At 44.0% G+C, this 14,326-nt stretch overlaps 1 protein-coding gene across 1 annotated transcript in view; it reads right to left on the bottom strand.

Annotated features, from left to right (window-relative positions):
- DNAH9 (dynein axonemal heavy chain 9) overlaps positions 1–14,326 on the bottom strand; it is a 211,248-nt gene that overhangs the window by 99,599 nt on the left and 97,323 nt on the right. Inside the window, exons 49-50 of the mRNA XM_085306864.1 lie at positions 9,606–9,866; positions 2,203–2,628 (exon numbers count right to left, since the gene is read on the bottom strand). Coding sequence (XP_085162990.1) covers positions 2,203–2,628; positions 9,606–9,866 — 687 coding nt within the window. The remainder of the gene's footprint in view (positions 1–2,202; positions 2,629–9,605; positions 9,867–14,326) is intronic.

Here is a 14,326-nt window from a genome sequence, read left to right as displayed (position 1 = left end):
TGTTTAAGGCTAAATGCCTGTAAATTTCTTTAACACTGTTCAAGCTATGCACTAGAAACAAACTTGAAAATGAAAAAGGATTATATTAAGGATATCTGTAGCTCTCCAGTATCTTAGAGAAACCAGAATAGTCTCTCTCAAACTAGCTTAGCATTAATAACACAAATAGTTTATGTCTTTTCATGTATATGAATATATCTACATAATATTTTATATATCTGTTCATATATATAATATCATTACACACGTGTGATCTGATAAATTAAAATTTGTAGGCCTATGAAGAAACGTTCATTCCTACAATATGATCCTATACTGCCAGATACGCTCTATAGAAACATACAGAATTAYTTGCAAGTTTGGAAGTGTATAAAGGTGACTATGCCTCTTGCTTCTACATCCATCCTCCCCATATTCCAAGCTAACATATTTCCCAGGCAGAAAAAGGTGTGTGGAAGGTGCCTGGTATTTGTGATGATCAGAGTAGTTTCATTTACYACTCCATATGCGTTTGTGAGAGCTCTGAGCCAGGTTCTGAGCAGGTATGAATGAGCATCACTCCAGCGAAGTCCGTGAAGCTAGCCAAGGTATCCTGGTTTGATATGCAAGGGTGTACCTCCACATCCACCTAAACACGCTGCACACCGAACAGTATGCCATTACCCAYGCACAGAGGGGGGAAAAAATCACTTAAAATATTCAGTTTTGCAAGTGCGTTCCAGTGGAGTACTACTAATCCCCCCAAAGAGTTCCATTTCCTTCATCAAAATCTCACTTCTTTAAAAAAGCTCAGGCATTAAAAGGGTTGGAAACAAGCAGAGTAAAGGGATCCATGTAGTTCCCTAGTGCTGTATTTCACATCTGAGATGAGAGAACTAGAGGCTAAATACCTCTAAATCCATTCCCTCTTCAGGTTCTGAGTACATCCTCCTTTTTACCTGCAGTAGGAAGAAACTACTGTAGATTTAATATATTTTTAATTAAAATTGTAGTAATCATTTTAAGAATAAGCTCTAGGATACATCAAGAGGGCTAATGATATGATGCACTGGTATAACAGGTAAATAYGATGAATTCAGCTAGAGTAGCTGTTCTGCCCCTGTTCAGACAGACGTTTTAAGGTCACACCATTTATTAAAGATACAAAGTTGTCAGTTKTACCAGGATAGCAACACATCAGGGCTGAAAAAACACCTCAGTTTTGAGAGGGGATTTTGCATGAATTGTGGTATCAGTATTAAAGCACACCTACAGAAGATCCTTTGATCGTGAAAAGGGACTGCACAACTGCCCAGAGCTATGACACCTTAAAAAAAAAAAAAAAAAAAAAAAAGCAGGTGTTTTGGAGTGCAAACAATGGCCTCATGTTGGAAACAAATGGAAAAAAGTGAGGGATGGGATGTTACGCTGCCGTCCTAGGGACTGCTTGGCTGGATCTCCCCACTTTGTTTCTTTCCATACTTCACTATCACTGAACATAAGCTGAGAATGGTGGGGGAATAAAACATGTTTTTAATGCAAAGATAATTTTAAGAGGGAAGAGGAGAAAGTACTCTACACAAAAACACACTTTTTATCACACAGTAATTTCTTGTATTCAGTGATATTTTTTCTACTCTAAAGCAAGCATTGAAATTCTAAATAGGGATGATGCAGAAGATATGCCAACAGGGAGCCATGGCGTAACAAATTATTAGACTCCTACTACAGCAGTCTTCATTCTGCAAAATAAAACCATTAACAGGCACTGTGCTGAAAGACAGAACAGCTAGCCAACCTACTGCATTKTTGTGCTACAAATACTCTAAATTTGTCTCCATTTCCTTTTCTCTGCATCTGTAGAGCACACTGAGGACATGCATTGGTTTGAGATAAAAGAATTTCTGAGGACTCGTGCGTAGAGTGGTAAATATTTTAACAATTAGGTAGGAATAATAAGAATTAAATATTAGCCTTCCTATTAAGGAGTAAGCAAGATAGAAACAGCAGAGATGAAATATTACAGAAAGCAGTAACGTCTAYGAAAGGAAGATAAAAGACCACAATCTACCAAAACCTCAGATCTACCCTCTTAAAAACACAGAGGTGTGGAGAAGAAGCCCCATCCAGAGTAGAGGATTTCTCCCCGAGCAGTGACTGGCATGCCAGGTCCCATTAAAGGGTAACCATGTGCTGCAGTTTGTCTTGTTCTTTTTAACTTACAGCAATTTTGGCTTTGATGTTGGCCAGCTTGTCCTGGGCAGCAGCCAGCTCCGCGTTGGCTTTGCTCAGAGCCTGCCGCTTTGGCTCCACCTCGCAGTACACCTCGTAGAACTTCACTATGTTTATGACCCAGGAGCAAAGGCCGGCAGCGGCGTAGGACTTGGTAGTCACAAATTCGGGTTTAAATTGGGGATCTTGCAAATACGGCTGAAGGGCTTTGAGACAGTTCTCATGGATATTCTCCTTATTGAACTTGATTAAGGAGTCTAAGAACCCATCCACTCTGGCCATGGCAACTCTAGCTGCTTTCCAGCTCCTGTCCTTGGGAATCTTTCCTCCTGGGGCCATCAGTACCATCACAGCAGCAGTGACATTGCTAACAGCCGAAGGTGGTGATCCGAAGGACCTCAACTCCGTCAGATTCTTCTGAAAAGGGAAAACAAGGTTGTTAGACAAAAATGAATGGGTTTTCTTTTTACTTAGCCACTAATAGAGTCAGGCTCCCGAGTTATCAATCTGAGAGAGAAGCTTTGAAGCCTGAAGCACACTCTGAATTTTAAATATTGTGACTCATCAAACGTACAGCAATGAAACCCCCTAGTGGCACCGCAGCCCCTGCTGGCTCCTTAGATGTGAATCAGCGGTGTCCCTTCAGCATCTCGGCCAACCCTCAGTCTATTCAAAATGCACAATGACTTCAGACTGATTCTGGAAGAAAGCAGACGAAAATCTTCCCACTGCACGAACAAAGCAAAGCGTCTAGAGCCAGAAATAACTTTTAATTCAGGATGCTGGTAAACGGAGTTGTTGTCTGCCTGAACATTGCTGCCTTTCATTCACTGCCACAAATGTTCATAGTGCATATGCTAAATTCCCTGCATCCTGCTCACTATATTCTACCTGGGAAGAGCATAGCAGTTTCTCAGCTCAAACTCCAAACTCCTGGGTTGCCAGCCACCCTGCTGTGGCCCACAGAGGCCAGGATCCTGCACAGAGAGCTGCACTTAAAGAAGGTACTAAAAGACAAGAAGCAAAGTGGATCTCTGGCTGCAGAGGATCAGAAGCTGCAGAGAGCTGTGCAGGAATTCAGGGACCACAAAGGGATTTTCTGCAGTTTCGGTAGAAAGGAATAAGGAAAAGGGAAACCCTTCCAGACCTCCTCTGCAAAACAGCCTCTAGCCTTTCTAAAACTGCCCTGCAGAACTTCTGTTCATGCTCGGACTATTCCCTGTGCCACGAACACCCCCATACTAAGGTCTTGTAGCATTATTTGTGTATACTTGTTTTTGCACTGCGCCCATTCCTCCAACTCCAAAGTGCCAATTTCAGGCACTTTAACTACAACATCTTCATCAGRAGAACAGTCATCGCAATGAGCAGACAGCACCCACAAAAGGCAGGCATTCAGATCTCAAATGGGATGAACTTACCACTGGATGCATTTGTCTATGACAGGGGCTCCCGTTTTCTACATTGCCAACACAGGCAATTCTGGAAAGTCTCTGATATTAAGTGGAATGAGTCTTAACCAAGCATAAAGCTCAATCACAGGGAAAGCACAGATTTGCTAAAAGGATCTTGAAGTTGCGACAACGTGATGCTATGAATGTGATCTGCTGACACTCCAAATCCTCTTTCTGTGCATATGCATGTTAACTTTTGCATAGGAATAAAAAGCAAAAGTAAGCCAGCTGTTCTTAGATGACACACTATAGTCAAAATACATATAAGAATTGCATCAAAATCAGTTTAAGAAAAATCTATGAACTTTCAACAATCCCTATTTTTATCAGTTTTGAATAGTTTTAAATCTGTATTCTCTGGTATTCTGATTGGAACCTCTGAGCACCCATTTCTCAGGTAAACTGCTAGGAATCTGTTACCAAATATGCCTTCTTTGTCTAAGCACTTGCTTTTAACTGTTGCTAATAATTGAGCTGATAGATACAAGTCACTGGGAGCTGTATTTCCAGTGTAAAATGTCTATAATTAAGCCAGACTCTGAAAYGAGACTGTATTTGACAACCTTTATCCCAGTGGTAATGAGATACTGAGCAGCTACCATTGCTTTTTTACTAGGAGGTGAACACTTCCATTGGAAGGCAGAAACGGTGCCACCACTGTGGCTAAACTGAACAGAAGGGAAGACCACACCACCAAGGCTGAGAAAGACCTTCTGGGCAGCGAGAGGTGGTAGGTAATTTTCCTTAACTTTGAGAGTTGCTGGTACCAGGGAAAGAGGACAAGTTGAGAGTGTGGTCCAAGGAGAGTACTGCTCTGATAATCTTGGGTAACTGGTAAAACAAACTCTGCTGTTCCTGCCCTTTCACTTACRCTATTGATCGTTTGATTTCAAAAAAATCACTCTGAATTCTTCTTCCAAGCACTGGAGTATCTCCAGGACAGAAACCAGGCAGAGGACAATGACATAGTCATACTTGCCTCAGAATCACCCTCTGCTGTTGTGTCCTCAAATGCCTCTGAACAATGTCAGTGGAATATTAAATTTGGAGGTGGGAGGTGAGGGAGAAAGGTCAATGCAGCCTTACAGAATTACGCACGATAGGGCTTTCCCTACAGCGGGCATTCAAATTCTCTTGCTCCCATTTAGAAAGTGGGAATATCAAGCAGCAACACTCCTGCAAGACCTCCTCCCTGGATCATCCACGCAGAGTAATCAGTGGCTTTACAGGCCATGCAGAGACTGAGCAGTACTGGCCACCCACCAGCCTCCACAGGACAGCGCTTGCCACCTACTTTGAAAAATGGTTTGTGCCAAGCAGAAATCCACTGGCCGGGGAAAGTGGACCCAAAGTTAGCATCCCAGGATCTCTCCAAAACCAGGAGACAGAGATGCTGAAATGTCAGATTTGCTGGGATTCTCATGGTGGTTTCTAGGGACCCTGTGSCTATGGATGCTGAGAAAGGACCCAGGCATCCTCACAGGGTGAGCGGATAAACCACAGTGTAAGAGATGAGAGTGTATTTCTGCTTCTAAAACCTGGTTTTCTAAGGTGCTGAGGAAGATCCCAGTTAGGAAGCCTGCTCAGTCTGTACCTATTCACCACAGCTACAACACACATTTCAAACTCACTGTCACATCTGGGTTTGCATTTTTGATTTTGCAGCTGCTGCACACTAGGCCTATAATAATCCACATGTAACTCAGCATGTTCCATATAATAATTAGTACCAACAAAACTGTTATTTTTTAGTCCCAGAGTCCTCAGTGGACACTTTTTTAACACTTTAAATAGCCTCTCAACTTGCACCATCACCATACCCTGCAAAAGGTGGCAGTGCTCAGATCGGGATAAACAAGCGGTCGCACCAGCTTCCCACAGCTCAGCCAAAGTGAGGCTAAACAACCACGTGATCGCTTCTCGGCTCAAACAGGAAAAGCAAAAAAAGGAATGTTTAAAACCTGAGAAACACATACACAGCTAAATCCTGTTATACCTTTTTAAGCCAAAGACTAGCTGAGCTGGACAGCCCCTTCCAGAGAGCAGCGTGGTTACAAATTGGTTTAATGGTAACAAAGGGGATTATTTAAAGCACCAGAAAGATAATCCTCCCACCACAAAAGAAGAAAGAGAAAATGAGTCAGAGTTAAGTTGCATCTGATGAAATGGTAATACACAGACTGTGACTGTCTTAATCCGATAGTGCACAGAAGACCTTCACGGACTGTTCTCAATCAGACTGGAATTGGTTCACCAAAAAATTAACATACGCTTGTTACACGTAACTACCATCATTTGGAAGGTGCCTCAAAAAAAGCGCTGCTCTGACTGTAATAATGATGATTAACAGCAACTTTGGTTTAATGTGGCTAAGGCGTTTGTTACAAAACAGAAGACCATTCTGCATTCAGTGCAAGGGAGGAGGAGAGGGGAACTCATCTGACTGTAAACTCGTGGCGACATTCCCCAGATGGAGGGAAGCGTGAGGGTCTGTGAACACATGTAACCACGTTAGTGCCTACAGCAGCAGCAAGCACTCCCGCTGCGGGAGCTGTCCGTCACGAAGCCCTGGGGAACGAGGCAAAGACATGAGTTACTTGAGAAGAATTCAAATAGGCTGCGATGCTGTCGCAGACACCTACTGCAGAGGTTAACAAGTCTCTGTCTTCTTTGCCTTGCTTTTCCTGATGGCTCCAAGTCTCTGGAATCAATGGGCTCTATCCTACGGCTGCCTAACTCTCTGCCGCTCCTTCGCTCTCCACTCTCTCCTCCACCATTCCTGCAGCCGCAAGCTTCATGCGCRATCTCTGGCCCGCTAGGAAAGGGAGATCCCTTGGGTTAACGTGCCATTAATCCTGGGAACGAAAAGCGACGTGACTCCCAAACTCACTGGTCTGTTTTCCTGTGCAGGACCTCTGACCACTCAATGAAACACACGRGCAGCCCAGGCTCTGCCTGCCTGAGCCCAGCTCCTGGGGAGCGATGGCAGAGGCGCAGGGTTTTAGAGCAGCTGTGCTGCTCTAAATGAGTCAGGCTTTTTGAAGAACTCCTCCCAGGAAGGGGAAGTAAGTTGCCTGCTGACCAGCATCACTCATCTTTTACCTGAGATTAATGGAAAGGCATCCCCTGTTTCTTCCCTCTCCACCTAGTCTACATGTAAAATATGCTAACAAGGCACTCTGCTAACTCTGAATGGATTTGGTTGCTTTTCTCTTAAACTAGCAAGCAGCACCTACACAAAAGCACCAGTGTTTCCACATAATTACTCCAAGCTCCTTGATACCTGACAATATATATATCTATTACTGCATTCTACTCAATAGCTTTCTTTTCTAACTGCTTTCCCCATTAACATTGCACATAGTAGTGCTGTCCGAATAAGCAGCCTTAGGTAATTGGGGAAAAACTATACATATCTATACAAATATTGCTGATTATTCATTTCAGAAAGCAGGTCAAGCTCTCCAATCAGCAGGCAAAGAAGGCCATGCCTTCTAGTGCTCAGTAATGCTGCTTTACAAGTCTCTAGACAAAATCCCACCATCTCCTTAATCTTTGCCTAATGAGATATTCTACAGCTTCATCATGAACTGACGAAGAGATAAACATTTTCCCCTTGTACAGTCTTTCACTTCCAGGCACAAGAAGCAGAACAACACATTCTTACAGTAAAGTCATATCTTTCCTGAAAACTAATCATGTGGAATCATTCCTGATGATTCAGAATTGCTTTCCGCTCCCCAAAAAGGAGCTGTGCCTTGCTGTGATCATGGAAATAACTGATTTTTCTAACTGCACCTCATGCAGGGCCACTGCTCTTCCCCGTGTGCAGGAGTTTGCTGCTCCAGGATGCTGAGTGCCCTGTAGACCTAAGACAAAATGCAGATAACTCATGCCTATCCGGAGCATTCAGCATCTCAAAGTATTGGCCTCTGAATGGGGACTCCTRGAGCAATGAAAAACCTTCTGGTATTCCAGAAACCTCCCCTAAACCGATCACTTAGGGACTGCTCTTACTGCAGGAAACTGTTGCCTGGCTATACATTTCCCCAACAGCATCTTCCTTGGTCTTTGTCTGYAGCTAAATATATTTCTTTCTAGAGGTCATCTTACACTCAGTATCAGACTACCTACCACTCATGGYAGTGCTGCTAGCCAGTCCAAAAATATTGGTAAACAACAGGTCCTTTCCATGCCTGAGAAATCCTTAGTATGCTTTCTTTTTTTTTAACCAGACAAAAAAAAAAAATACAGCTAAGATGCTTGTATTAGACATTTAACAGCACACTTAACTCAAAAAGGCCTGAAGAAAGTCTTACATAAAGAGAGGGCAGGAGAAATCTTGCCTTACACAGGGTCTGGTAGAGAAGGTCAGTCCATCCCATTGAGTCACAACTGTTTTGTCCCTGAAATAGCAGGGACTTTGTGAGTAGAAGATGCATAGAGGGTTCTTAGAAGTGGCCTRCTCTCCCACTGCACATCTGGTTCTCTGCTGCTTCTTCTCCCACCTCCACCTCCCCATCCACCTCAGCCAAGCACATTTGCTGCGTATTACACAGATACTGCCTCACTTTAGGCCAGCTTGCACAGCTGGAAGACAGCCAGGAGCAAAGCTTTGCGAAGCARCACACACCAGCAGTGCCACATGTTCATATTCCACACTAAATCAAGGCAGTAGAAAGCCAGGTCAGGCTTCATCCATGCAAATCCAACTGCTTGATAGTGGACAGATCTCTAGGGCTATTCTAGCCCACGCTGTCTGGAGAGGACAGACCCAGAAGGAAAAGCTTGTGAGTCTTCCCATGACAAGTTCCTTTTCAAAGTTGCAGATGAGTGACCTAAAAGGATGCCCAAACTTACTGCCAGCTGGAGTAACAGCTGACCATACATACCACACCTGTGAACATTGGTCTATGAGATTCATGTGGAACTTGTCTAAGCACAGTTCTCAATCTCAGCTGAGCTACTGTGTTCTAGATATGCTGAGGAGGGAAAAAAAACAACAAAACACTGAGTAGTTTGGTATAGTATCTACTTCATTGGTATTTTGGGTGTTTCTCAGCTCCTGCTGCACTGATTGCTCACTTGCATAGAACTAACCAAAGCAAACAGGTAGTGCTGATACTATCTTTCACTTAAATGAAATGTTACAGGCTCTGCAACAAGATCAGACCTGATCTCCTGCCAGCAGGCAGCATGAAGGTGTGTTAAGATACATGAGTGTCATCATAGTGAAAAGGCAGTGACAGACTGACTCTCAGGCCTCAGTCCCACTTGTTTGGCAAACAGAAAAGTCCTAAGTACTCAAGGATGCACCAGTCTCACAGCAGCCGTATGGCGCAAGTGCCCTGCATACCCATTACAATAGCCTGGCACAGCCATAATTTCAGCACTTAGCTCAACCATAGCACATATTTTCATCAACATACAGCCCCCATGCCAGCCAGAGGGTTGCTGTCTCACTTATGTACCTCCTAGGAACTGATGTGCAGCTCTACCCCAGTGCAGAGCTCCCAGGTGASTTGGGAACAAGTATGAAATGTCCAGAATACTCAAATATGCTGGCTCTGCCAAGAAGAGAGATAGAAGYGGTGGTCCCTCAGAGATGCTCTTCCAAGGGTCCTGAAGAAAGGGTGATAGAAAGACAATCTCTCCTTTCTTGTGGGACAGAAAGAGAAACAGTAGAGCCAGCCAACAGCAGAGAAGAGGTGAAGATAAAGCACACAGTTGCAGTTCCTCCTTGCTCTCCACAGGTCATTAGTAAAGGTAAATTGGAGCAGCTTTGTGACTGCTCCAAGTTACACCAACAACCAAGTATATATAACCCAGGAAGAAGATGAAGCAGGCACAACACAATGCCCTAAAATTTGGGCCCCGGGATGGTACTGCCTCTAYCATCGCAGAGGAGATACTGGGTTTTCATGGGAGTTTTTGCCCTACCTTATTGAGGGTGTTCAGAGCCTCCTGAGCTGCTGCAAGGGCAGGCTCAGCTTTGGCCAGGTCCTCCTCGCAGTCCTTTTGTTTCTGCTGGACCTCCTGAGTGATCAATGCTACTTTCTGTTCCTCCTCATCCGCGACTGCCTTCTCCCTGCTCACTTTTTCTGTCTCCACTCCCACAACYTGAATCAGCTTGTCAGCATCGTCATTTTTCTGCTTCAGCTCCACTTCTTGGGCTGCCAGTTTGGCCTTCAGATCATCTACCTGTAGGAAAAGAATACGTGTGAGAGTATGGATGCTCAGCAACCCTGCTCCCTCCTCTGCCCAGCAGCGTGGGCTCAGGAATGGGGCTGAGCAGCTACTGACAGCAGGGAGAGCCTGTACAGGAAAGTATTAATGTCCTGGAAACCCAGGAAAGCAGCAGAGCAGACTACTGCAGCTCCTATCCTGTGTTCTCAAGGTCAGAGAGCCAATGCACACACCAGAGCAACCTGCTAGCAGTGACAATCCCAGGAAAAAAGTAATTAGCACTGGGTCATCCTCGTAAGGAGATTTTTCCACTCTCTACTCACTAATTCTGCTAGGGAACTGGAAAAAGATACCGAGGCAAAGTGAACATTGCTTTGAGCAGGATCCACCAGGATGCAGTTGGAAATCTTCATTTCAGATCTTTCTGGGATTACATTTGTACTACACATGAGTCTACCCATGAGCCAAAGCCCTACTGCATTTAGTCCTGCACTCACACAAAAGAAAAGAATCTGTCCCCCACATACAATGGGGAGAAGTAGAAGGTGGGCATGGCCCCCAGCAGGGACACATCAGGGCTAGTCCCTGCGACAAACAGGATGGTCCCAACCCTGCCTGGCCCCATGAACAGGCCTGTATGCATGAGCACAGGAGAGCTTTAAGGAAGAGCTGGAAAAGCCAGCATTACAGATGTTTGCAGCAAGCTGCTCTCATTATAAAGCCAAATACGTACACATTTCAGCCATCTCTGAGCACAACATCTGAGGCTGTACTGCATCCCTCATAAATATGACACGTATGCACTGTGCAAGCATGTTTTATGGTAGAGATCACACATGCTACATTCAGTTATGCTTTCTCTTTTCAGCCTTGATGTCCACAAAACCGAGCACACAGTATTTTCCCATACTGGCTTTGAAAAGGGGCCAGAGCTCTCCAAGATGTGGGCTCACACCAGGTGCACCCTGTCATTTGCACCCGAGGACCTGTACTCCTGCAAAAGTGCCAGTAGTATGCTCCTTCCTCACCTCCGCACGCTCAGGGCATGGAAAGCAGAGGAAGGACCCACTTCAGGTCCCTCATAATCATGAGGTCCTACAAATTTGTGACCGAAAGTGAATTTCTCACATCAGAGACATTAAAATTGGGATCTGCTGATAGGTATAGCCCTCATGAGAGGTACAAGATCTAAAGGAAGTGCAGAGAAAAGCCAGCCAAGGGGATTCATAGCCAAAGAATGAATTGAGCTTTGAAGTGCAAAAGGCTCCTCTAGCTGAATAGGACTCAGAGGCTGGAAACAAAGAGGAGGGAAACTGTAATGTCAAAAGTGTTTGGTGAAGGGAAGCTCTTCCATTCAGCCAGCAGCCAAGAGGCATCTCAGTGGTAACAAACACACAGCTTCTTACAAATTGCTTCAACAAGTGGCAAGGTACAAGCACTCTCCRGTGACAGAATGAAATTCATGCACAGTGGGGATGTCCGTATGTGCTGTCACTTGAACAACGAAACTCTCCTTCCAAAAGCACCCATTTCAATAATCTTACGTAGCCTCTTCACAGATCATGGAGAACATTTTACCTTTCACTGTCCTGCAGCTGAGCTCATAAAGGATTGTTTATAGCTCCTGGGGTACATCTTTACTTATGTAAAAATACTTAGTACAATATAAGTCAGACCTTTGCTTTTGTTGATAATTCCATTTTTATACCAGAAGAGAGAGCACAATTTGCAATCACATAAACCAAAGCTATTGACATTCTGTATTAGCTTCAAGTGGAGAGCAGTTTCTTAGAATTCTCTTTGTATTCCTACGCTGCACACTTAATCCATTTTCATCTCCTGCTGCTCGGCAGTACAATGCTATTTTCACTAGGACAAAGATGCAACTGTAAATCAAAATGACTCGGAGCTTGCAGGAGTGCGTAATCACTTCAGTCAGCAAACTGAGCAACAACTTTTTGTTCAGACCTAAGTCTTCTGAGAGTACAGGAAATTGAAGTGGGATGTTTTGCTGATTGCAGATAYAGCTTGTGACCTTCTGTCCAAAATCAGTAATTGTGTGCTGGATGCATATATCAATGGGAGCTTTGAGGAACTTATACAACTACAACAAGACAAACAAGGGATTAAAGCCCACTAGCTCTCTACAGTCCGTTCAATGGCTATACAAAAGAAGCAGATGTAAACTCAGCACAGCTCATAATAACAGAAAATATCCTSACAAAACCCACTTTAAGTTAAGCACATATAGTAATTGAAGGATAAATACCTTGCTCTAACATTATTAGGATTTAGGGCACTGTTTGAAAGAAACCCAMATATCTTGAAGCACAGAAGGCCAGTCTGTACCACTGTGAAAGTGCCTGTCCACTTGGGTTAYGGCTACATGTTAAATTCCCAGTGGATATGATGCAAGTCGGAGTTGTGATGTCTATTTTGGGGCTCTGCTGAATCCTCTGCCAAAAGGCTTTAACATATTTAGGGCACATGTTAAACTACAGCATTCCTTACCTACAGCAGGATTTCAGAACATGTTAGGAAACAATCATGTTTTCAAGTGAGGCTAAATCTCTAATGCAGCCAAGCAGTGACTGTTTAACAGCATTTGCAGAGTGGAAAAATGGAAATAGGAGCTGTAGCTAAATAACTGAATKTTCTCTCTTTAGTGATGTCTTTGGTGGTGGAAAGGCAAACCTATGAACTTTATTCCTCTGGTTTCATCCCCTTAGCACAGTAATCAAGTTTCTCTTAATGCTATACTCACATCCACAGCAAAGACAGCCTGTCACATTCATCTATTTATCCTCCCYTCCCACACATCCTAATACGTAGACAAAAATCTCTCTTGACACACCAGCAAACAGGAAGGACTCATTCCACCACCTTCAGTAAGATACAGGCACAGCAGATACCTTAAGTATGCTGCCACCTTAAAGAAAGCAAGTAGGACACAGCTCTGATTCCTTCCCCATCAAAGGTCTGCTGGAGCAGTTCCAAGCAGATCAAGGTTAGGAACAAGGGCATGAAAAGTCCTCCTTTGTCCACAGATGTCTTTTCTTTTTTTTTTCTTTTCTTTTTTTTTTCTTTTTTTTTTTTTTTTTTGGCAAAGTCCAGGTGCTTGCCAGATTTCCAGCCATTAAGCTCAATTCAAACCCCAGAAGTGACTAAGCCTGCCCATCACTAACATTTATTGTTTAGAAGTATGCAGAAAGCCTTCACAACCCAGCTCCTATCTTCCGCCATCTCATGACTCCAGACTTCTTCCACAGTTACACACAGTGTCCTTCCTTGCACTGACACCCCCATACCTCCAGTCTCCTTGAGGAAAATCAAGTGCTGRAAACAGCTCAGATTAAGGGCAGTGGCATCCACAATTCTCTGAGCATAACTTCCAGGTTGCTCTGCCCTGGTCATTCTCRGTTCACCTAAACCTGAACCGACCTGGGTTCAGCTCAACAGAGCTCTTATTTGAGGCTAGGGTAAACATCGCAAGTAACGCTAGGATGCAACAACATCACATGTRGAACACCATGATGCAAAGGGAGAACAGTAAGGCAAATGTTGTCATGCTGTTTGGTACCTGTTCCTTGGMACACTGAGTCATGCTCAGATTAACAGGACGAAGGTTGACAAAGAGGTRACAATATATAAAATATGAACCATTCTGGAGATGGGGAACATCTTTTCATCCTGTCTCGTAAATGAAACCAAGAAGAAACAGTCAATGCAATGGAAAGCTGAAAACTACTAACCCCTAAGGCTACAGGACTGGACTCTAGCCCTAAGCTCGGGAAGGCACTGAAAGACATGTGGCAGGTGCTGTGCAGCAGGGACACCTAACATGCACATACGCAAGGACAACTGGGCCTCCAGGACCACAGGGAAATAATATGAATAATAATAATCAAAAAAAAATGCTCTATATGGAGATGCAGGAAGAAATTTGATGTCCTGAACAAGGACACGGGATTCAAACCTCTGCAAATGGCTGAGGTCTTACAGCTAACAGTGGAGTTCATGGTACGTTCATGGTACTGCAGTGACCCATCCTGCTCAGCTCTAGTCAACACACTGGACTCTGCTGTGTTGTGSAGCAGTCAAAAGACAAAGTGCTTTATAAATAATAATCCAGATATGCCACAGAAAAGTCATTACCACCTCCAGGGAAAGCAAGACAAACACCACCGACTTTTTCAGAGTCTGTCAACACAGGTGAAAGCAAAAATCGCCTTTTAGGTAACAGGCAGCTGGTAAACAGAAGAAAGCAAAAAGTACAAGAGAATAACAGTACAAAGAGCAACTGAGGTACTGTGGAAAAATCACAGCAGACTGTCAGCCCAAAGAGAAGAGAGCATGTTATTACCCTCCTACTCATATGCAACATCAGGATAATAATCAGACTGAGGTGTTAGCAGAGAGACCAGTGTATGCCTTAGCATTACTGGCCACAAAAACCTCAGCGCTCGAACTGCGCT

This window comes from Rhea americana, unplaced genomic scaffold (assembly GCF_003343005.1).
Source record: "Rhea americana isolate MKP2758 unplaced genomic scaffold, rheAme1 scaffold_249, whole genome shotgun sequence".
Taxonomy (NCBI): Eukaryota; Metazoa; Chordata; class Aves; order Rheiformes; family Rheidae; genus Rhea; species Rhea americana.
The sequence above is the reverse complement of the archived record's forward strand: the minus strand, read 5'-3'. Positions and strand labels throughout refer to the sequence as shown.